This window comes from Gracilinanus agilis, chromosome 5 (assembly GCF_016433145.1).
Source record: "Gracilinanus agilis isolate LMUSP501 chromosome 5, AgileGrace, whole genome shotgun sequence".
Lineage (NCBI taxonomy): Eukaryota > Metazoa > Chordata > Mammalia > Didelphimorphia > Didelphidae > Gracilinanus > Gracilinanus agilis.
In genome coordinates, this window is record NC_058134.1 from 226,141,090 (window position 1) to 226,166,501 (window position 25,412).

Sequence of the window (25,412 nt, forward strand, 5' to 3'; positions counted from 1 at the left end):
TTAAAATTCCCAGCTATCTTCCAACCTCTTGCACTAAAGAAGGTATCATTTAACAAAAAAAATGTATACATAAAACTAAAAACTGTCTTGTTTCTATTCATCAGTTCTTTCCCTGGAGTTGAATATATACAAGTCAATCTTCAAACAGTATCTCTGTGATATATATCGTTCTCTGGTTCTTTTACAAAATTAACTTGTTCATCATTTCTTATGGCTCAGTATCCATCACAATCATATATGCAACTTGTTTAGTTGTTCTGCAATTGATGGTTATCACTTCAGTTTCCAGTTCTTTGCCATTATTTAAGAGAGCAACTCTGAATATTTTAGAACATATAGGTTCTTTTCCTTTTTTCCTGGTCACCTTATGAAACAAACCTACTAATGGTATTGCAGGGTCAAAAGGTAAACATTTATATAGTATAAGGTTAGGCTTTATTTCATCTTTGCTCTCTTTGTATCAATCAATGCCTCATCCTTAATATGTTCATAGACATTGATTAAACTAAATATAACATATATTTTGGTAATAAACTTCTCTTAAAAGAGAAATTCCTAAAATTTAGCTGCCTTTACGAAGTGGGTGGATAATAAAAATACATGGTATTTGGGAATTTTTTTATTTTTGTACACATGACAAGATTTTACACCAATAGTTAAATAGTACAAATTTACATTCATGAGGAATGTTTAAAAAAATTCAACTAAAAAAACCCCAAAAACAAAAACAAACAAAAACTGGCTTCTTTCTGTGACCCACAAATCCTGACATTTTTACAGTGAGGGGGGATTAAAAAAAAAGAAAAAAAAAAAAAAAAAGAAAAAAATCTCAAGCCTCCCCAAACAGAACAATTTAAATTCACATTTTCTCTCTCCACTGAACATGGTGGATTCCAATGGTGAGAGTTATAATTCATCTTTTCCACTTGAAGATTTCTGTAAAGACAAAAACACATAGAAAACAGTAAATTTCACTTTCAGATCAGATAACTATACACACAATAGTTTTCCAACATTTTAAATGGTTTAAATGGGATGGTTTCTTAACTAGTCTCAAGTCTCTCTCTACTCCAAGCCTTCCCCACACATGTAACATGTCCTCTTTATGCCCTTAAATCACTCCCTGCCTCAAACTTGAGGGGTTCCATTTTGCCTCTAAGATAAAACAGAAACTCATCCGTTAGGACTTCCTGCAAGCCCTTTCCAGGATGACCCAAACAAATCTCCCCAGCCGCGTTGTGCTTCACATGCCTCCTCTCATCCCACCTGATAACCTGGCTTAAGTGGCTGCCTCTCCTTGAGGAATGGCCTCTTAAAACAAATGATGTGGGAGAAGCGCACACTTCACTGAAATGGGGATCCAAGTACATTACCCTCTAGCGTTTCTTCCCTATTTTATTGGTTCTAGGATCTAAGATAAAACTTCTTGACTTTCAATCTCTTCACCTCCTAGTCCCTTTCTGCCTCCACTCCCTTCTTTGTTTCCCCTCCTGAATGGAATGTATTCCCTCTTAACTTCTGCCTCTTAGTACACCTCCTGGTCATTCTTCAGCCCCAGACCTAGCTAAGCTCAGGCCTTCTTTAATGAAGCTCCTCTCCAAACCACATCCCTTCTATTAGTGTCCCTGACTTGTATATACACTCTAGTATGGGTCTCCCTAACGAGAGCAGAACCCAGTCCAGAGGCAGGACTCTCTTGCTCTATCAAGGCTAGGGCTTTGGTGGCCCATTGCTGGAAAGGGGTAGCTGTCCTGTCCAAATCTTTTACAACTCCACTGCCTGAATCTAGAACAAGTCTAACAGCACGTACTTTCTTTGTTTCTTCCTCTTCCTCTGCATCCATATCATCAACTTCTTCTTCTTCTTCTTCTTCTTCTTCTGGTTTGGAATCTTCAGATGTATCTTCTGTTGTATCATCTTCCTGGTCTTCTTCAGGTTCTTCTTCCACCTTGAATATAAGTTTATTATAACATCAATAAGTATCAACAACTCAAACCCACCTTCACTCAATCTAGTACACCCTGACCTTTCAGTGCCAGTCAGTCAAGAGTCAGGAAGATCTGGCTTCAAAAATCCAGCCTCAGATGCTGACTAGCTGTATGACTCTGTTTGCCTTGCTCATCTGTAAAATGAGGATAATGAATAGTGGCTACTTCCTAGGATTGTTGTGAGGATCAAATGAGATAGTCATAGTAAAGCACTTTGCACAACATCTGGTACACAACAGGCACTATAGAAACGTCAACTGTTACTTATTATTATTACTATTTAACACAATAGGGGAGGGAATTAGAACCTTCTAATTACTAGAATTCAGATGGTATATGTGGGTTAAAGGCAAAAGCTAGAGGTAGTCCAGACTTGTCCAGGTTCTGCCATATACCGGAGCACTAGCCAACATGACCTGAGCCTTACTTTCCTCATATGTCAAACAGGTGCGCTGCCTAACCCACACTTTTCTGATGAAAGAATCAGAGTTGCAAGAGGCCTTGGAGGTAAATGAGGCATGGCTCCCTTTTACAACATCCCAGAAAGATCCTTCCAACAGCATCTGCTTGAAGACAGCCTATAATTATGGAATTTACTACCCCCCCTGCCAGTTGAGGTCAGTCTGATTTTGGACCATTCTTAGGGATATGTTAGTGGGGGAGTGTGGGGAGAACTACAAGGTCACCCAACAGCTCAATTTCTCAACTGAGGTCCAGTTTATCAACATCCTTCCTCAAGTGCAGCACCCAGGACTCACCCTAGTGTTCTAGAGAGCAGGAGTTCTTAACCTGGGGCACATCAAGAATTTTAAAAATGTATTTTTTGGTAGATGCATTTCTTTGTAATAACATGTATTTTAAGATCTTAAAACTTTGACTCTGATAGGCTTTACCAAACCAATTGCCAAAGGCACCAGAAAAGGAGGCAAGGTACACACAACAATTATCACCTCTGCCCTGCAAAGTTTACTTCTGGAAAGGCCCAAGCTAGCATTAGCACAAAATAGGAAAGCTTTAAGTATAAGTAGAAAAGATAGAAAGTTATTATTCAAAGTGAGTTATGAAATTTAGTTTTATTTTAATATGGCTATCTCTGAAGCCTTTCAGGTAGGTACTCATACTAGAGTGGAGAAAACAAGAAGTCCCATGGTCTGAGCTCATCATTTCTGCTTTGTCCAAGAGCATATCTTTGCATTCTCTAAAGTTTACTTGGTAGGTTTCCCTGGAATCACACGGACTGTATCCTACTGGCTTGGAATATAAGGAGTGATGCTAACTTTCCTGACATTAAATTGCACCCCAGGAAAATGGATTCCTATAGATTGAGAAAACGAGGGGTTGCAAAAAGCTAGCAAAGACAGATAGGAAGGGTGGGTGGAGAGTCTCTCACTGATCTCCTATTAAAAAAGGATATCCAGTGCCTGGAATTTCCTTTTTGACAAGAATCACTACCACATACATCATTCATTCAAAACATCTGTATCAAGAAGGACCAAAAAGATCAGCACACTAAGGAAGGAGAGCTGGATTTCAGTTAACTCAGGAAGAAGGAAAAGACAAACCTTTGCATCAGGGTCAATGTTTAAACTTAAACGAAGCATCCTTTCAATCCTGTCGCCGTATTCTTTGGTGTTTGGTAGAAGGTAGCCTGATCTTAGTGTTGCTGTTTCAAATAGGACTACAGCAAGGTCTAAAACTGTTTTGTCATCTTCGTCCTCCTAATGTAGAAAAAGACAATTTTATTGATATTAATGAGAAATACACAGAGCATAGTTGAAAATGAAGGAAGAGAAGGCCTTGACAATGTTTAATAACTTACTTTAACCCGCCTGAGCATGTCCTTGATCAGTGGATGTCTAGGATTAATTTCAAGTGTTTTCTTCTGACTGGCATAGTAACTGTCAAAAGATAAAAGAAACCAATATAAATAGCTACCCTTCTCCACCCAGGGACTGTTAAATACTTTATTTTTCTTTTACTACCACTTGGTTAAAGCTATCTCTAGATAAGGGAAATTGTGCCGAGTTACTGCCTCAGTGGAGGCCAATAAAGAAAGATGAAAAGAAGAAACTGATTTTACTTCCAATGCTGGCCATGTAGGGAATTGGGAGGCTTTTCTCAAACTGCGGATAGTCTTATGCATTTTAGGAATGGCTTCAATAGCTCCTCAGCACAAGCTTGTAGGTTTAGAGCACAGCGAGGGCCCTGACTCCCATAAAAGTCTAAAGCTAAGAGAAGTCCCAGAAACTCTGGTGGAGGACTCATGCTTACTTTGCAGAAATGTCCATGCCTGTCTGGTAAGCCTGAGCTTTCATGATTCTTTCCATGTTGCCAGACCAGCCATACTGGCTGGCCACAAGAGCACAGGGAGATTCTGTCAGACGCTGGGAAATCACAGCCTTTTCAATCTTAAGGAAAAAAAGGTAATCAAAAGTGAGTCTCAAAGGTGACGATGTATTTAACATACTGTCTATGTATGGTCACTGTTTGGATTAAAATAGGATTCTATGATGAACCAATTAGCAGTTATTGGAACTATGATGATGGTAAGCTACATTAATTCAGTACCAGGTAGTAACACCTGGGTACAAAGCTAATTTCCAAGGGTGTGGGCCTGGACAAGTCCCCCAGCAAATCTGAGAACCACCAAGTTGCAGTATAGCTGCTGAAGTGGAGCTACCTATACTGGGAGTTCCCTGCACCAATATAATTATGGTTCCAGACAATGCACCAAGGATCAACAATCTCTGCGGAAAAGGGGCTTTTTTTTTTTGGGGGGGGGGAAGATGCTACTCAAAGAGAGGGATGGGACAAAGGACAGCTCTATACAAAGTGTCCTGAAAAGATTTTATGGAGAGAAGAGAATAAAAAGCACTTTTGAATTAAATTTGGGTGGATAAGGAGAGGAGGGAGTCTGGAAAAGGCATATGGGAGAATGAACCTCAAAGGGACATCTAGACAGAGATGAGGGAAAAACTTGGCTTAGGACCAATGGTTGGAGGTGGCCTGTACAGAGGAACAACTGCAGCAATTACAACTGCCACAATGATTTTCAAGCAACTACCTTATCCTTAAGAGCTTTATCCTTCATCCATTCAAGCAATGGCTCAAATTCCTTCTCTACCGCGGCACGGCTTTCCTTGGTTTTCTCGCTCTCGTCAAATTTCACTCCTTCCTTGGCAACGTTCTGGAATCTCTTTCCATCAAACTCTGGAAGAGCCTGGATGCAGTACTCGTCAACAGGCTCAGTCAGATAGATTACTTCATAGCCCTTTTTCAGAAGCCTCTCAACAAATGGAGATGATTCTGCCTGCAAAGTCAATGAACTTCCTAATTGAGATTCCTTTGACATTTCTTTAAAGAAGTAATTTTCCAAATTTTTGGTCTCAAGTTCCCTTTACAATCATAAAAATCAGACCTCTAAGAATTTTTGCTCATGTGGATTTTACCCATTAATATTTTTAGTGTTAGAATTTAAAATCAATAAATGTTAAAATATTAATTAAAAATTATGTTATTGGGGCAGTTGCTCAGAGGATGGAAAGCCAGGCCCTGAGATGAGAGGTCCTGGATTTTAAATCTGGTCTCAAGACACTTCCTAGCTGTGTGACCCTGGGCAGGTCACTTAACCCCCACTGCCACTGTTACTACTCTTCAATCTTAAAACCAACACATAGTATTGGTTCTAAGATGGAAGGTAAGGGCTTTAAAAAAAAACAAAACAAAAAAACAACACACCAAAAAATTAGATCTATTTTATAGGAAAAAAAAATAAAAAGAGAAAATGGCATTATTTTTATGTTTTTGCCAATCTTTATTGGTCTAGTGTAATAGAAGATGGCTGGATTCTTATTTAAGCTCGTGCATTTAATCTGTAGTGATATTTTGTTTTGGTTAATGTACAAGAGGAAACTCCAACCACACAGATGTAGCTGGAAAAAGGAGGGACACTTTAACAAGCAAAGAATATCTTAGTATCATGGAAAGAGTTTTAACTTTGGGGACCTCTAGGTATTTGAGAACTATTTGCTTTAATGTGTAAATTGTACAGGGTTTTCTTTTCCCTTCAAAAAAGATACAGCTACATGATCTAGTATGAGTCTGAATTTTTACCTCTTTTCTGCTAGATCCTGCCATGAAGTAGATTTTATCCTGTTTCTCCTTCATCCTTTCCACATACTGGTCCAGACTGGTAAGGTCATTTTCATGGTGAGAAGACTGAAATCGAAGAAGTTTTGCAAGACGAGTACGATTGGAGTGGTCTTCAATCACCCCAAGTTTGATGTTGGTGCCAAATTCTTTCCAAAAAGTTTTATTATATTTTTCTTCAGCAATCTTCTTGATCATATCAAGTGTTTTACGGACCAATTTCTTTCTAATAACCTAGAAAATTCAAAGGATAGGTGAGGAGAGATGATCAACTTTTGTTTAAATGAGATTCCAGGCAAGACATATGATTAAACTTCTGGTTAACAAGGTATTCTTTCCAAGATTTAGCTATTCATATGGTTCTGGGCCCTTTTTGGCAAGAAAGTCTGGTAAAACTTATGGACCCCCTCTTTCAAAATCATGGTTTTAAATGAATGGAATTAAGATATACAGGATCATAAGGAAAAACTAAAAATGTCATTGTAATTATTAGAATTGTATTCCCCCTGCCCATTTCCAAATTCAGAGATCTCTGGCTAAGAACTTTCTGCTTTAGGAGAATCTCAGATTCACATTATAGGAAGATTAACCTTAAACTGATGAGGGTTCTAGCTGGAACATGAACATTTTCCCTCTTTGCAGTCAGTCTAGGATTTCCTTCCTTTCCATCTTCCTGCTTTCCACTCACCCACCCACCCACCCACCCCAGAAGTGTTGAAATCTAATTCTCTGAAATGTAGTTAAGACCCTCAATATTCTTATTGACACAAACACTCCATTATTATTAACCTGTGGGGGCAGGACTTAATTTTAAAAATTCACTCTTCTATTATGAAAGTCCAGTTCAGAAACATTATGGACTAAAATGAAGCTTTGTGAGCAGCCTAGAAACTTCACCTGGGTGGTAGAACTCTGAAGTATGTGTTTAGAGAAGTAGGTCCCCAACAATGGAGACTTTACTTGTTGGGGATTCCTATCATTACAGATAGTTGTGAATGATCTGAAAACCTACAAGTGGCTCTAATTTTACCACCACCCCTCATACATATACTCTCTTCCTAACCAGAGGACATTTTTGTCAAGGTTTCTCTAAAAATAATCCAAGTAGTTGATGCAATTTATAAAAATGAATTAAAAAACCCACCCAAACTCTTCCCCTTATTTTACACCAGTGCCTTAAGATATAATGGGCAGTCAGGGCAGCTAGATAGCACAGTAGATGCCTGGGGTAGGAGGATCTGGGTTCAAACCTAGCCTTAAGACACTTCTTAGCTATGTGACCCAGGGGAAGTTAAATAACTGCCCCCCCACCCCCCCAACTTAAAACTGATACTAAAACAGAAGGTAAGGGTTAAAAACAAAACAAAAGATAATGGGCACTCAAGAACTAATGAAGGCCTCAGATTTGAAAACTCAGAGCCTTATTGGTGCCCATGAGTTAAGTCAGTAAGACTTTTATACTGCATTGTTGGATAAATGGCTCAGTAAAGCTTCAAATGCTCACCTTAAGCAATTTATGTTGTTGAAGAGTTTCACGGGACACATTCAGAGGAAGGTCATCCGAATCCACCTAAAATAAGTAAATTAATCAGTGACCAAGCTACAATATACACACTCCCCAGGCCAATGAATGAAAAACATCTTAATATACTTACAACACCCTTAATGAAATTAAGGTACTTTGGCATCATATCATGGAAGTCATCTGTGATGAATACTCTCCGTACGTACAACTACAAGAAGCCCAAAAAAAAATTAGAATTGGGGAATTCCACCATTCCATACAGGATTTTAAACTTGAAGACCACATACTAAAATGAAATTAAAATAATGTTGCCTTCCCCCCTGCCCCAACCCAAACCTTAATGTAGTCACTCTTCTTTGATCCATATTCGTCAAATAATCCACGAGGAGCAGAAGTGGGAACAAACAGGATCGACTTGAATGTCACTTCTCCTTCAGCAGTGAAGTGGATGAAAGTCATAGGATCATCACTTTCCTGTGGAAAGTGATTATTTTATACTGTTCTAATACACCCAAGGAAACAACATAAAGTGAAATCTTGTTCCATGAGCAATAGACATTCAAACTAGTGCCCATCCACTGGTGAGTTATTGAAAGGCTGAATCTCATTTTTCTGCATTCAGGACTAAATAAAGATGAATGGTACTTTTGAATGGTCCTTGAGTCTTCTGCTAGCTATATAGCACTATAATGTTAAAATTGTTCCCCATCTCTTGTAAATGCAGGGGAACGGCCACAGATAAATTCTACCTAGGTAGGTGAGAGATTAGGAAATGTGAACAACAAAAGCCTTTTCCACGTAGAATGCAAAAAGCACATGGATATCTGTGAAGATTTGGAAAAAAAAAAAAGGCTCTCAAAGCTAGAAAGATAAGGTCAAAATAAAGGATAGATGTAGGTAGCTAATGAGGAAGAGGACTAAAGCTTTAGAAGATCATCAAAATAGTATAGGAAATAGATGAAAGTGAGATCCAAAGAGGGAAATTTAAAAAACCCATGATTTTACTGAATATAAAGATCTCTTTAATTTATAATTTATTTAGAATTATTATAACAGAAATGGAAAGATGACCTATAAGATTAATTGGACAGTATTTTAAGTACAAACCTATAAAAACAATGGAAGTAATGCAAGACGATTCAAGTTAGAAACAGATCAATGAGAAATTCAACCCTGTTTTATAGAAGAAAGGACAGTAGAAGAAACCTATTACACTGCTTGAACACATGACATAGAAAAATAAAGCTTTTTTCTTGGAGTTATTGAACACATTCAATAACTAAAAATTTGGTGCCACGATATGCCAAATGACCCCTTCTTTTGTCTTTTAACTCTCTCTCAGATTAGCTTACCTTTGAAAATGATTTGTAGAATGCCTTGTATTCATCTTCTTCTACTTCTTTTGATGGTCTCTGCCATATCGGTTTGATGTCATTCATTAGCTCCCAATCCCAAACAGTTTTCTCAACCTAAATTTGTAGACATGATTGTTAGAAATACCTCCTCCTGTTCTCACACACATAATGACCTATATCATCCTGGGTCAATTCACTTACTTCTCTGTTTCCTCACCTTAAAAATGAGAATACTATGTGCATGTATACCTATTTCCCAGAGTTGTTTATAAAAGCTTTCATTATAGTTCACAAACGAGCAGTTGAGCAAATACTGTTTTAACAATGGTCAAAACTTCCTTTAAGGGGGTAGCTCAGTAGACTGAGAGCCAGGCCTAGAGATGGGAGGTCCTGGGTTCAAATCTGGCCTCAGACACTTCCCGGCTGTATGACCTTGGGCAAGTCACTTGACCCCCATTGCCTACCCTTACCACTCTTCTGCCTTGGAACCAATATACTGTATTGATTCCAAGACGGAAGGTAAGGGTTTAAAAAACACAAACAAAAAAACCCTCTTCCTTTAAGCTTTAAAATGACACAATTTTGCCACCTGAATAACCATGAGCAAAGCAAGTTGGGTAAGAGTTATCAACCAGGTCTCAGGCTTGGACATTCATTCCATGGTTAAGACCAACCCCCTCCAGAGCAGGCTAATAATAATGCCAGGTCTGGAAGACTTCTGAAACCTTAGCCTAAAAAGTCAATGTACCCTATCTTTGTGCTCCTATTTTTCTGCTACCAGTTTTTAATAAATTCCTAAGAGGCTAAACTTGCCTTTTTAGTCTTAGGTTTCTTCTCCTCTTCATCTTCCACAGCAGCTTCATCATCTACTTCATCTTTTTCCTTGGCTGCTTCTTCCTCTTCGATGGGTTCTTCCACCGTTTCTGTCTGCAGAGACCCAAAGGCAGAGCTCAAACAGGGTTTTCTACACCACATCCTTACAGGACGTCCACATAAGAATTAGTTTCAGTTTACTGAGAATTTCCATTCCATAGCCAAACTTGGTACAAGTCCCTCCATAACACTAAAAAGACTCTTAAGTAACCCCCCACCCTGGCCGTTTTGAGGCAGAAAGTTAGGTTTCACAGGCTAATGTACAATGCTAGATTTTTAGTTCTAAGCAATCAAGTCTAGGCATCTTCATAGATGCGTGTCAAGACTAGATGAGAATCTCTGATAAATGGGGAACCCACAGCACAGCACACTGTATGGATGTAGTTGGGAAGGAGGGAAAAGGTTTCTTGCATGAATTCTACAGTAAAAAGTAGATTTACCTTACTGCTCCACAGGTATATAGGAAAGTTTATAAACTGTGAATATTTCTTGACAAGGTTTTTAATGGTATCCAGTTCAAGATAATCAGATGCCTCTTCCTTTAAAGCAAGACTTCAAGGGAAAGAAAAAAAGTTCCGTTAAAAAAAAAATCAGTAGAAACAGTTTATTTAGTTGTCTTTTCAATTTTTTTGGAAGTAGTGTAATGCAAATAACTTCCTAAACCTTTCTCTTAATCAAGATGCTATTGGATTTATACCTGTGCTCTTTGTGGTGGCAAAAAATTGGAAAATGAGGATATGCCCTTCAATTAGGGAATGGCTGAACAAATTGTGGTATTTGTTGGTGAGGGTATACTATTGTGCTGAAAGGAATAATGAACTGGAATGACCTCCAGGAATTGATAGAGTGAAAGAAGCAGAACCAAGAGAACATTATACAGAGACATCTAGATACACTGTGGTAAAATCGAATGTAATGGACTTCTGTACTAGCAGCAATGCAATGATCCAGGACAATTCTGAGGGATTTATGAGAAAGATGTTATCCGCATTCAGAGGAAGAACTGTGGGAGTAGAAACACAGAAGAAAAACAACTGCTTGATCATATGGATTGATGGGGATATGATTGGGGATACTGACTCTAAAACAATCACCCTAGTGCAAATATCAATAATATGGCAATTGGTCTTGATCAATGACACATATAAAACCCAGGGGAATTGTGTCTTGGCTACGGGACGGAGATGAGGGGAGGGTAAGAACATGAATCTTATTTTCATGGGAAAATACCCTAAATTAATTAAACAAAAATGTCCAAATTAAACAACAACAAAAAAGAAGCTATTGGGTGTGCTAACTTTTTAAACATTCTCTTTACCACCCACAGTAATAACATTCAACCTAACAAATATGGATACATAGAAAACTGCTACCTAGGTCAGAGATGGAAAGAGGAGGAAAGGGAAAAACCATTCCTAACTATGGTCTAAACTTAATAATGAATATCAGTATGCTGGTCTCTTGAGTTTTAGGGAAATGAAGTCTTATCTGCAATGGACAAAGTCGAAGACCTTTACTAAATTGCAAATGTCTTTTGAAGACAGGATGGTTTCTAGATGTCATTAATGAAATCATAGGCCTCCAGCTTTTAGTAGCAAGAATTACCATTTATGAGTAGTAGTAGTAGTAGTAGTAGTGACTCCCTTGTCCCCCAAATATAATTTAAGGAATATCACAATTGTTTGCTCTCACCCCTGTGAGGGAAAAGTTAACAAGTACACAGTGTAAGAATGTACAAAACAAATGCAAGGTGAATTATTTTGGGAATGGGGCTTTGAGAAAGAGAATAGCTCACAAAGAAGTGCTGAACCAAGCTTCTTCAGACTATTTTTCTTATTCTAGGACAATCAAGTCTTTAATGAAAACTACCAACTGCCAAAAAGTGATAATCTAGAGTGGGGCCAGATTTCTGCTGCAGTAAAGGGCTGGGTATAAAAAAAACCACAGTATTATGTATTAATTTTAATTGAACTTTTCAAACATTATATTAAAAGATGTTTAGGATGTTTCATCCTAAAGAGATATTTATGCCACGCTATCCCTACTCAATCAAAATTTTTGTGGCTCCCTATTGTTTCTAGAAAGTCTGCCCTGACAAGGCCCCAACCTATATTGGCCGGACATTTCTCTCTGATGCAGCCCTTTGGCCAGCTACACCTTCACCCTGGCCACTAGCTAGTTCGCTTTTCTCTCTGACCCTCCTTGCCAGTGTGGGAGGTGTGCCTCTTTACACTCTCATAAGACACAAGTTAAGAATTATCCTTTGTACAAAGCTATTCTTGGTCTCCCCCCAACTGTCAAGCTCTTCTTCTCAGATTACCTTGTATTTAATGACTTTGCAAACATTCACATTTATGCAGCATACAGTTTCTATGTGCCTGCCTCTCCCATTAGTCTGCAGCTCATGTGAACAAGGATTGTTCCATTCTTTATCCTTGGATCTTCAACACCCACCACAGTGTATCTAACACACAGTAGGGACTTAAATGCTTGTTGCCAATCAATATAATTACTGAGGCCATTAAAATTAAGCCTAGTAACATGGGCTTGAAAATTATCACCAAACATGGCAGAATAATAAAGTAGTTCACTTCAACATCCCACTTAATAGCTTATGAAGAATCTCACAAGGTAGGAAACCCAATTAATGCACAGGCTATTATAAACAGATAAAGAATCAATATGGTTATACTTACGTTATTGTGGTGCCTCTTCCCAAGGTGTCTCCTCTTGGGTCAGCGATGACAGAAAATTCATTGGAGTCAGACTCCCAGATATGCTGGGAATCATTGTTATGTTTTGATGTAACAATAACCCTATCTGCTACAAGGAAGGCAGAATAGAAACCTACACCAAATTGGCCAATCAACTCTGAAGTTGACTGACCATCACTTTGTGCCTCAGTCATTTTGTTTAAGAATTCACTTGTACCAGACTTCGCTATGGTACCAAGGTTTTTAACTAATTCTTCCCTGGTCATGCCAACACCAGTGTCTGTAACATGCAGCAGGTTCTTCTCCTTATCACACTACAATCAAAAGAAGGACAAGATGTTTAAACCTTTAATCAGCTAAACACTCAAAAGAAAACTGTACAATTTAATCCTGGGCTATGGGTGATGAAAACTTACTTTCTACCATAGCCAGTGGAAGTGAAGGTTTTAATCAAAGATCAAAACATGTTACCATTTTAGAAAATGCGAAGTAAAATATTCAAGTGGGCAAATGTACTATACTAGCATTTGATGCTAAGTATACTACTTACATGTAATTTAATAGATGACTCAGGTTTTTATGACTGGAAAGTCATTCATTAAAGTCCACATTAACTACCATGGTATATGCATATATGTATACCCAGATAAACCCACTGACCCCCAGTATGCTCTCTTTTCCCAAGTAATGGTGTGAACCCTAAGGATCAACATGGAGGAAAAAACATGTACTGGTATGAAAGGAAAGAATCTGCAACATTAATGATTCTTTCAGTATTGATTATTTATTGACACCAAATTTCTAGAAATTGTTTTAAAGTATCAGTTGGTGATAATTTCAAGCTTACCTTTATTTTGACAGTTAGTTCTTCATTTCCAGAAAGAGCATTTTCATCTGTCAGTGAAATTAGCCTTATTTTGTCTAAGGCATCAGAAGCATTTGAAATCAGTTCTCTCAGGAAAATCTACAATCATGTGAAAGAGTTCAGATAAAATATACAATTATAATCAGACTTAAGACTCACTTTACTTTTGTCCAAAATCCTAAAAAGTTCTTCAAATCTGATATCTATATATCTATCATTTTTTAAAAAATTTATAAACCCTTAGCTTCCATCTTGGAGTCAATACTGTGTATTGGTTCCAAGGCAGAAGAATGGTAAAGGTAGGCAATGGGGGTCAAGTGACTTGCCCAGGGTCACACAGCTAGGAAGTGTCTGAGGCCAGATTTGAACCTAGGACCTACCATCTCTAGGCCTAGCTCTCAGTCCAGTGAGCTACCCAGCTGCCCCCATGATATCTAACTATCTTATTGAGAACTCACTCATCTGGTAAACTGGATGAATTAATTTTCTTTATACAGTAGGACTTAAATGTTCCAAGACCTTTCCCATAAGTTGAAAATTGTGCATAATAGCAACCTCTACTATTTAATAAGTATTTCTTATATGAATTCACCTAGGTACTTCATGACTTTTCTTGGGCTTATAAAAGCTACCAATATTACTACTCTTGTACTTTGGAGGCAGCTTAATATTGTTAATGAAACAAAGAGAAGCACTGCTCTGATGTGGGAGCTAATGTTTGGTAAAAAACAGAATGACCCACACCAATGCTAGTGTAATTAGGCAAACTATACCACTTGGGAAAATGGTGTGGATTTAGTTTTTACATATTTTGGTCTTTTTTTTTTTTCCAAATACCAACTGTGTGTACCTGAATTTGAGTGTACTGAGTTAACATAAAATGAGGTCCTACTGTACCTTATTTGAAAAACCAGAGACCACTGACCTGCAGACTTTTTTCTGTGATAGGGTGAGCTTAAACATAATTGATCTTAAACAGACTTATAATTATAAGTTCAATGATATATTATTTGGAAAGGGTAGGAAGGTTATCACTGTTTTAAAATTATTTTACTACATTTGTGTACTGTGTAGCAGAGGGGGAAAAAAAGCTGAGATCTTGGCAGAAGAGCTACTTAGTAGCTATGATCTCATACTATATGTTTTATACAATGGGCAATGAACACAATTCCTACCTCCTTATTTTTGTATAAAGAGTTGATTATAAGTTTCATCATTCTGTTCACTTCTGCTTGGAAAGCAAATTTCTCAGATTTTTCTCTAATCTCTTTTATTTGGGATGCATTCAATCCATCTAATTGAATAGCTTCTTCTTCTCTATGGAGAGGGAAAAATGAAATGTTATGCTCCAATAAAATAAATGTTAGCAAAGAAGTTCAAGGACCAGTGTTTAATAGGATAATGGCAGCACACTCAGTGCCTGCCATCTGTTGACTATAATTTTCTTTACCCATGTACAAAAGATAAGATTGAAATCCTTTCAAGAAACATTTCTTTCTCTTTACTATTATATCTATAATATATATTAATGTTTAGCGTGGGTAATTAAATCTCAGTTTTAAAAACAATTCATCACCACAACTTTTCACCTTTCCACATCCTCCTTTTCCTGCAATCTGATATTCTGTACAGACACTTTCTTCAGTTTAGTTTATACTAACACCATACTATTTTGTTGTCAACAGGGTTCTCAAATTATCCTTTAGTTCTTTGGTATTCTTTAGTGCTAAAACTTTGTCTGAATTGTATTAGAAAACACAGATGATTTATAGGTTGAAGGATGGAAATATACTCAAGACCTGCATATTTCCACACTGTACTTTTTAGTTAAAAAAACTACATAATATATAAAACTATATAAAAACTGTGTATGTGTGTATACACACACACACAAAATCCCTCCCACAAACGCATATTCTGATTTATCTATGATATTCCTTTTCTCAGCCTATGTTTCTCCACTTGATATTTACTTCTGATATCTAAGGACTAGTTATATTTGGAAAAATTCTCTTCTGTTATTTTCCAACCCTGTTTCCTATCTGGTCTTCAGTTCTATGCGACCAGCTAAAAGGAAGCAGGTAGATTTGTCAAAGGAATAAAGGTTTGTTACAGGACGTAAAATTGTACACATGAAAATAAAGACAAATAACTAGCCAGTGCCTTTGCTAGAAAACAAGTCATTTAAAGTTCATTCAGACAACTGACAACAGATTTCAGATCCTTTTTCTTTACTGAGACCAGAGAACGCAAACAACATGTGGTCCCAGGTGAGTAATTTATGGTGACAGTTTCAGATCACCACTAACCTCTGGACCACTTCATCATCTGTCCGAGAACCTTCTCTGCTTTTACCCAGATCCTCTTCAACTGTAGCTTCCACATCCACTGGATCATCTGCTTTAACTGACCCTGAAGAAAAAGGATGTCCTGTTTGAAACAATTGTCTTCCAAGCACCACGGAGCTACAGATATCCTAAGAGGGATTTTCTGTTTTCTTTTGGGGCAGACTTGGGGAGGTGGCAGCAGCAAAGTTTATTTGGAGATGGTAAGGGGTTGAGCACAAGGAATCCCAGAAGCTTCAGGAACATGGGACTGATACTTGACATTGACTTCTGCTTCAAATGATCCTTTTGGTCTTTGGAGCTGAACAGACCCGACCTGCTCCTCAGCCCCGCCCCGCCCCTTCCCCAAATAGATTGGTTTGCATTCTACTTAGATGGTTTTGGGTTCACATGCCAGCCTCGACACTCAGGGTACAGTGTCCCATCCTTCTTCTGAGCTTTTCACCAATCTACACACTGGATATTTTCACCCCCCCTCCCCCAATTGGTGAGATCCCAATGGGCAGTGAAGACACAAGCCCCTTGGCAAGCCTCCTGAGGCTATGATGCTGTACTTATCATCTCATGATTCTAATTGTGAACATCCTCCATCAAAAGAGCAGAGGAACAGCTCTTTTGTCACTGGGGGTCTTCAGGGCCCAGACCTAGGTAGGAGGACTAACTACATTCTAGTTAATTCTTTTAGGATGCAAAGCTCTGAACTACTAGAAAGAATCAAAGCCTAGCTAACCTAACATGCTCATTTTACAGGGGAACAAACTGAATCCCAGATTTAAGGCATGTGAATAAAAGCTGTGCCAACAAAAAGGAGTGTCCACTCCTTTGACTATAAAGTGAATGCTTTTTTCTCTGTACTTTGTCTAGAGAAAAAAACTAGAATTCAACTTGGCCTTCGGTATGAAATGCTATGCCATCTTTTCTGAACCATCAGTCCCTTTTAGAGGGAAAATGAGGACAGAGATACTGAATGACTTCCACCCTAGCCCTGTATCCATCACTCTTTGGTGCTTAAGCATCATCATACACAAGGCACCTCAAGTCTTGACTCTGGGCATTCCCTCCTGCTGTTCCACAGGCCTGGAATTTTCCCCCTCCTGGCTTCAAGTCCCACCTAAAATCTCACCTTCTACAAGAAGCCTTTCCCCATTTCCCTTTAATTCCAAAGCTTCTTTCTTTTGAATACTCTAATCATATTGTACAACATTAGAATATAAATTAGAATGACAGACCATCATTTAAATGTACTCGAAGAATAGAATATCCTATCTTCTAATTATCATATATATTGATTTTACATCGCTGTTATGTTGCCTCCCCCATTAGAATGTGGGCTTCTTGAATGCAAGGAGGTTTTTTTTTTCCTTCCCTTTCTCTGATTCCGCAGCACTTAGCCCAGGGCCTGGCACACAGGAGGTATTTAATCAATATACTTTACTTAACTTTGCACTTAACATTTCCATTTTTACCAATGATTAAGTTGAGGCTGGGGGGGGAAGACCAGGATGCCTCTCTCCACGTGGTCATTCCCATTTTACAGATGGGGAGACTAAGCTTCCGAGGATCATTCCCATTTTATAGAAGGGAGACTGAGGCCCTCTACGCGGCTGGCTCTCCCTCCTCCCGGTTGTCCCCACTTTACAGGAGGAAGTCGGAGACAAGGAGAGGAAAGCTGGGAGAGGCAGACAAAGCGCCCAGGGCGAGTGCGGCCCCTGGGGGTGGGGGGGTCGGTCCCGGGGGTGGGGGGGACGGGTTAGGCGCGAGCCGCAGCAGAACCTTCCAGAAAGGCAGGCTGCGCCCACCATCTCTCCGACCTCCTCTGGGCCCCACGGGCCCTCCTCGGCCTCCTCACTCACCGCAGGCCAGCAGCAGAACGCAGCACAGGCCCAGCACCCAAAGGGCCTTCATGGCGGCGGCAGCTGCGGAGCGCAGTCAACTCCGGCACAGAGGGTAGGGTTCCTGTTCACGACTTCGTCCTCCTTCTGTATGTCCGCCTCCCCACGGCGGGGCTCCGCTCCCCACACCCCGAGCTGCTGCTGCGGCGGTGGCGACGGCAGCGGATCCGTGGGTAGCGACAGCAACACGATCCGCCCACCGCCCCCCAAGCCCGGCTGCTCGCTTTTCACCCCCCACTCCCTGCGGGCGGGGGACGGGAAACACGAACCAGCCAATCGCGCCTCACCACGCACTGCAAAGAACCAATGGGAAGCAGAAGTGGGGGGAGGAGGCGGCACTCCGCCAATGACAGCCCTCCAGGTGAGGGACCCGAGGACTGAAGCGTGGCTCCGGCTGATTGGCCCACGCGAGCTACGTATCTCCTAGCCAATCATCAGCCTCCGCGGGCCCTACCTTAGGGCGGCTCCGACATCGGAGGAGGGCCGACCAATGAGCGCGTGCTCAAGCAGGACACCCCCCCCCTTCCCCCATTTCCTTGTAGTGAAGTGGCGCTCCGGAAGCACTTTTGGATCCTTTCTCTACTGCGTTTACTCCGTTACTACGGGGAACGGTGTCTATGGCAACCCGTTCTTCGCTTTTCCTCCGCCAAAGAAGACTACGTTGAAAGTGGTATAAGGCTTCCTGTTCGTCAAGTCCTAAGTAAGCCCTCCCCCGGTTGCCGTAGGCTACTCGGACGGGTAGCTTCTCGGGAAACGGAGACTTTGAGGAGGTCGAAGAGCTCGTGCCTCAAAGAAACTGAGGAGGGGGGGAGCGAGGCCGGGCACCACGGGAGAAACTACATATCCCAGCATGCAATGTCCCCAAAACTACACCTAGCCGCATGACGGGAAAGGGCTTGGGCTGACCTCCTGGGCCAGCTATGTGTGTGAACTTACTTCTTGTGATGGTGCAGGCTTTCGGGGTTCCCGTTCCTCCAAGCCAGGTTCCCCAGCAAGTGCCCCTATCCTCGGAAGCCTGGCTTGGAGGGCGGGGGCCTAGGAAAATACATTTTCCTCCCCTCCCCCCATTTACACTTCCCTCTCTTCTCCCAGCGGGGGACCTCGCAGGTTCTTTGGCATCACTCCCTAATTTGACAGATGGGAAAACTGAGGCCCAGAGGTCTTTTTAGGGGCATAGATCATGGCTGGAAGGGACTCTAGAGACTGTCCAATCCAGGATACTTCGTTTGACAGATAGCGGAAACTGAGGCCCAGGGCAGTTGTGATTTGCCCTAAAGTCACATAGCTTCTTTAAAGGGAGGACAGCTCTGTAATCTCAGTCTCATTTCCTCCCACAGCATGTAGGGAGTCCTTGCTGTCAAAGCTACTTCATGTCTGTGACACCCTCCCAGATTCACGTTGAAGGAGAGGTTCTGGTGACATGCCCTACCATCTCAGGGAAATTCTGTGTTTGTGAGCGGCCTCTGGCTCACCACCTCAGGTACAAAGACCTTTCCTGGAAACTAACCATCCCTTAGATAAATAAGTTTTGATCAAGTACTCTGAGGAACCGGAAGCAGGAAATTTCTGCTGCTAACGGCCCAGTTCCCCCTTACTCCCTCTCTTGGTCATGTGTATGGAAGTTGGAGTAACCCCTTAAGAGGAGGGAGCTTCCAGCAGCACCCAATACATGTGCCGTAAGGTCATGGCTTTGTAATTAGCACCCTGACCCTGTGTCAGACCCAGGGAGACAGTGTGAACGGAAATGTTCAAATTAGATGACACAGAACAAGGAAACTTAAGTCTCAAATGAGTGCTTGAAGGATGCACCTGCAGAACATTTGAAAGCAAAACCTGTGATGAAGCAAATGAAATAATGCTAACTAGTCTGTAAGTGGTAAGAAAAACACTCTGAAAGTTTTCAGTGAGACAAGAAATAGCAGCGCCTCTAATTTTCTACAGCAGGGAGAAACATTTTGGTTTTTAGAAGCATTTTATTAATTCCTAATCTTAGGCAGCAAATCAATCAGTCAGTCAATGAGTATTTATTAAGTACTCACTAGAGTGGCAGATATTCTGCTAAACTCCTGGGAATACCAAAAGAGGGAAAATAATCCCTTCCCTCAAGTAGTTTATGATCTAATTAGGGAGACAACTTGCAAACAAATTAATAGAAAGCAATATGTATATTTGGGGCAGCTAGATGGCTCAGTGGATAGAGATCCAGGCCTGAAAAGGGGACATTTTGGGTTCAAATCTGACTTCAGACACTTCCTTTGTGTCCCTTTTTGACCCTGGTTAAGTCACTTAACCCCCAAGACCTACCCCTTATCACTCTTTTGTCTTGGAACCAATATTTAATAGTGATTCTAAGACAAGAAGGTAAGGATTTTAAAAAATGCATATATTTTATATACATTATGCATTACACATCCACCTAGATAGTTATAGCATCCCTTTTTTGTTAACACCTTCATTTAAATTTTGTAAGCTATCACCTACATGGGTCTTTGGAGGAAAACAAATTTTTTAGTGTTTGTCTCAAGAGACATAATCTTTAAAGCCTCCCTTCTAAGAATGCTTGCTTATTGTGGTAAACCGTGTTTACATCTGCCTAGATTCGCTTTATTTGGTATTAATGAGCAAACCTAGTATAAAAAGTCACAGTCCTCTTTAAAGCCTCTATGCTTCTTTGCAGGTTATTTTTTAAAATTATTTATTTATATATTTTATGTTCATTCATTTGTTCAGAAGTGAACATACCCTTTCTACCCAGCTAGTTTTCTTTCCCTTGTAACATTTAAAAGGAAGAAAGGAAGGGAGGAAAGAAAGAACAAGAAAACTAACCAACACATGGAGTATGTTTGAGAGCATATGCAAAGTGAGGATTATATTTTAATTATACTGATGCAGTTCATTTGGAATCCAAATTGTGCTTTTGTATTGTTGGTGAGAAAGAGAGAACTGTTAAATAAACAGGTGGATATTTGGGATTAATTTTTAAAAAGCCATTACCAGGACAGAGGTTAATATTCTGTGGCAAGTCTGCCATTGATGATTTTGAGTTATGTTCACTGGCTAGCCAGGTAAGGCATTAATATGCATAAAAATGCATAATTCATCAGTTTGTAACAATAGTCAAATTTTGTCTTGGATGAAATTCAGAAGTGAGAGATTGGTAGATTTTTTTTGAAGTTATGAGCCTTTAGGATAAGGGACTTTCAATAAAAGGTGATGGAGGAGGAAGAGAATTTTCTTTATTCCTAGACACCATTTTTGGGATGAACTTCCCTAAGCTGTTGAATTTCACATTCTTTTCTCCTTTTCAAAAACTGTATTTTTTTAAAGTCTGTGTGCCCATATTTTTTCTGTGTACTTTTTTCTCTCTACCCAGTTGCTGTCACTGAGCTAAATGGGGGTAAAAGGTGGAACATGGAGATAAGGTCTTTATTTCCATGGTCTTGTCTTTTCTGGACCACAATTAATCTGTCTACAACACACCAATGCTACATTTCCCCATTCCAGAGTCATATTGAAATGCCCAATGCTTAATGATTTTGGGTTGAGGTTAGACAATTAACTGGCTACATGAAAACTGAAATTGAAATAAATAAATCCTTGGCTTGCCCTCCTTCTGAAAGGGTATGAATCATTTTTTAAGGTATGGAATAGGGCTTGTATAGTCAGTTTCAATTCTCTTCCCTACAACCTTCTATATTCATAGTTAATGACATTTAATGACGGTTGACAACTCGGGAGCATTCCAAATCAAATTCCCCAAATTCCAAATCTAATCAAAGCCATTCTGGCCATCACTCCTGTCTGGGTGTATTCCTGAGAAGAGTCTTAACTTCTGAGGTCCTGGCCAACCATGTGAGTATGTTGCCCTATTTCTGTGGCTTCTGTGAATATTGTGTTGATCCTTTCCCGATTGGAGTAAAAGGATTATTAGAGATAGCTCCTGCCTGGGGAGCTTTGCAAGGTTCTGGAATTTTGAGAACCAGAGTCCAGGCTAACAGTTATTCTAGCAGTAAGACCCCTAGTAGAGGAAGGACTAGAATAATCTTCCATTGTTGGGCGCCCAATCTAACCAAGATGAAGACTTTTCCAGCTGCTGTGCCACACTGGGAAGTGAATGTGATGGGACCAGGAATATATAGATACTTTTAAGTTCAAACCTACTCCCATCATAGACCAAGATAATATAGGGGAAAGGATACCTCTAGGTGTTGGGGGGAATGTTTGTATTTCTGTCCCTTTTATGTCTTAGTAAATATCCCTTTATCAAAGCTAATCAATGTTGATTGGTTACATGGAACTGAGGCAGTTATTACTGGTGGTTAACAGTGGGATTAGTATTGGGGAAGGGTGAGGAGGAGAGTAAGCTGATAGGATTAGACCAGTGGTTCCCATACTTTTTTGGCCTACTGCCCCCTTTCCAGAAAAAATATTACTTAGCCCCCTGGAAATAAATTTAAAAAAATTTAATAGCAATTAATAGGAAAGATAAATGCACCTGTGGCCATCACCACTCCCTTGGATCGCTGCAACACCCACTGGGGGTGGTGGTGCCCACTTTGGGAATCATTGGATTAGAGAAATCTGACTTCTCCAACTTCTAGAAACCTAAGAGGGAGATATACCCAGCCTCACACTGGAAGGATGAGTTTGGAGTTTTTGTATATAAGGAATTACAAATAGGCTATTATAGCTGGATTGTAGAGGGTATAGAAGGGAGTATGGAGTAAGAAGACTGGAAGGATAGAAAGTTGTTAGATTATGAAGAACTTTAAATGCCAAGAAGAGGTTTCAAAGGTTGATTCTTGAACTTCTAGAGCAGGGGACTTAAATGACTAGACCTATGCTTTAGAAAAAAACACCTTAACAGAGACAGAGCCAAGATGGCAGAATAAAAGCAGGAACTCAACTGAGTTCTCCCCAATTCCTCTCCAAACAACTTTAAAATAATGCCTCAAAATGAATTCAGGAAGGGCAGAATCAACAAAAGTTCAGAGTGAAACAGTTTTCTAACCCAAGACAATTTAGAAGGTGTGAAGGAAAAGTATGTCTCACCAGAATGAGTGAGGAACCCAGGGAAGTACAGTCCAGCAAAGGAGGCAGCTTTGCAAGCTGGCAGCAAACCACCACCACCAATTCAGTCAACTGAATTGGTGGTGGTGGTTTCTGCTGCAGACAACCCTCAGACCCTATAGGGGTTGGACAACTGATCAGAAGGAGATTATAAGGGACCCTTTGCTGGCACTAGGTGCAGGACTCTGTTGCATTGCCCATGTGATATACCAGGTAGCAGTCCCAGAGTGAGGAGTGGACAAACTGGAGCAGGGACACTGATCATTATCAGGGTAGAAAATAATGCTTGTGGTTGCTCACAGATCAGGTGTGCAGTAATGATGCCTCTCCTTAGATCATACCAGCTTGGAAGCACTGAAAGCCTATAGACCCCTCCACCCCCTGCCCCATAACTCAGAATAATAGCAGCAGTTCTGGGGCGGGGGGGAGACTGAATCAATAGTTGGAGGTGGTTTTCAGAGATCCCAGCCCTCAGACCATCATACCACCTTGGATGAACTGAAACTTATAGAAATCCAGAACCAGAGCTAAGGATAGGAGCAAGGAAAAAAATGAAGTTTAAGACAGTGCCTTCCGTACTCTGAAAACAGAGCCCACCTTTAAGATAAAAGTGAAAGTAAAGAAAAAGACTGGGAAAATGAGCAAATGACAAAACAAATTTGTTAAGGAGGCAAAGAAGTGTAAGGCACAGACTCAGAAGGGGACAGTGAGATCAAAGCAGCTACATGCAGAACTTGAAAGAAAAATGTGAAATGGTCTCAAGCTCTGGAAGATCACAAAAAGGATTTCAAAGATCAGTTGAGAGGCAGAGGAAAAATTGGGAAGAGAAGTGAAAGCAATGCAAAGCAGAATTGGCAAAATGGAAAAAAGGGACAAAAATGTAGTGAAGAAGAGAGTTTCTTAAAAAAGTAAAGTTGACCAAATGAAAAAAGACATTTAGAAGTTCACAGAAGAAAATAATTTCTTAAAAATTAGAATTGGGCAGGTAGAAGCTAATTACTTCATGAGACATCAAGAAACAACAAAAATAGGAAAAAAATGAAATCTCTCATTGAAAAAAACACCTTACTTAGAAAATAGATCCAGGAGAGACAATTTAAGCATTATTGGACTACCCGAAAGCCATGATTAAAAATAAAGCCTAGACATTATATTACAAGAAATTATATAAGAAAACTGCTCTGATATTCTTGAACAAGAGGGTAAAATTGAAATGGAAAGAATCCACCAATCACTTCTTGAAATCCCCAAACCACAGCTACCAGGAATATTATATCCTAATTCAAGAGCTCCCAGGACAAGGAGAAAATACTGCAAGCATCCAGAAAGAATTGAAATATCAAACAACTGTAGTCAGAAATAAACAGGATTTAGTAGCTTCCACATTTAAAAAAAATTTTTTTAAACCCTTACCTTCTGTCTTGGAGTCAATACTATGTATTGGCTCCAAGGCAGAACAGTGATAAGGGTAGGCAATGGGGGTTAAGTAACTTGTCCAGGGTCACACAGCTGGGAAGTATCTGAGGCCAGATTTGAACCTAGGACCTCCTGTCTCTAGGCCTGGCTCTCAATCTACTGAGCTACCCAGCTGTCCCCCAGTAGCTTCCACATTAAAGGATCATAAGGTTTGGAATACGATATTCTGGAAGGTAAAGGAACTAGTTTATAACCCAGAATCACCTACCTACCAAAAGTGAGTATATTCTTTTTGGAGAAAATGGTCATTTAATAAAATAAAAGACTTTCAAGCATTTGTGATGAAAAGATGAGATGTAAAACAGAAAATGTGATGTTCAAATAAATATAAGACTCAAGAGAGGCATAAAAAGGTAAGAAAGAGAAAATTTAAGGAATGCAATAAGGTTAAACTGTTTATATTCCTACAGGAAACATATTTGTAACTAAAAAATTTTATCAATATAAGAGCAGTTAGAAGGAATATACATAGAGAGTGCAGGAGAAAATTGATTAAGATGACATGATATGCAAAAAAAATCATCAAGGGTGAAAAAAGAATATTGCACTGAGAGAAAAAGGGAGGCAGAAGTAGAATGGGGTAAATTATCTCACCTAAAGAAGAACAAAAAAACTATTACAGTGGAGGGGAGAATAAAAGTGATGAGGGGTAATACTTAAACCTTAGTCTCATTGGAATTGGTCAAGAGAGGAAATAACCATACTTATCTGGGAAGATAATCTTCTCTTGTCCTATGGAAAAGGAGGAGGGGAATAAGACATAGTGGGGGAGGGGTAATAGAAGGGAGGGGAAAGTGGAGAATGGATTAAAAGCAAAAGACTTGTGAGGTGGGAACAGAGTGAAAGGAGAGAGAAGGAGCAAGAACAAAAGGGGAAATAAGTGGAAGGGAATACACAGTTCGTAGTTATAACTGTAAATGTAAACAAGATGAACTTGTCCATAAAACAGAAGCAGATAGAGTGGATTAAAAACCAGAAACCTACAATTTGTTCATAAGAAACACATTTGAGGCATGGAGACACAGAATAAAAGTAAGGGGCAGGAGCCAAATTTATTGTGCTTCAAATGAAGAAAAAAAAAGTAACAATCATGATTTTAGGCAAAGCAAAAATAGATCTAATTAAAAGAGATAAGGAAGGAAATTACATCTTTTTTAAAA

General features: G+C 39.7%; 1 protein-coding gene across 1 annotated transcript; it reads right to left on the bottom strand.

The window, feature by feature from the left end:
- Nucleotides 1-606: 606 nt before the first annotated feature.
- On the bottom strand, nucleotides 607-17,895 carry HSP90B1 (heat shock protein 90 beta family member 1). Its single transcript, XM_044677412.1, has 18 exons — nucleotides 17,668-17,895; nucleotides 15,779-15,881; nucleotides 14,645-14,786; nucleotides 13,452-13,568; nucleotides 12,587-12,918; nucleotides 10,331-10,442; nucleotides 9,831-9,944; nucleotides 9,015-9,131; nucleotides 7,999-8,136; nucleotides 7,793-7,870; nucleotides 7,642-7,707; nucleotides 6,102-6,371; nucleotides 5,053-5,298; nucleotides 4,260-4,396; nucleotides 3,808-3,886; nucleotides 3,551-3,706; nucleotides 1,811-1,948; nucleotides 607-936 (listed from the first exon to the last, which is right to left on the bottom strand). Exons 1-18 carry the CDS (start codon nucleotides 17,717-17,719, stop codon nucleotides 907-909), a joined length of 2,427 nt encoding a protein of 808 aa, XP_044533347.1. The 5' UTR covers nucleotides 17,720-17,895; the 3' UTR covers nucleotides 607-906.
- Between the last annotated feature and the right edge of the window lie 7,517 nt (nucleotides 17,896-25,412).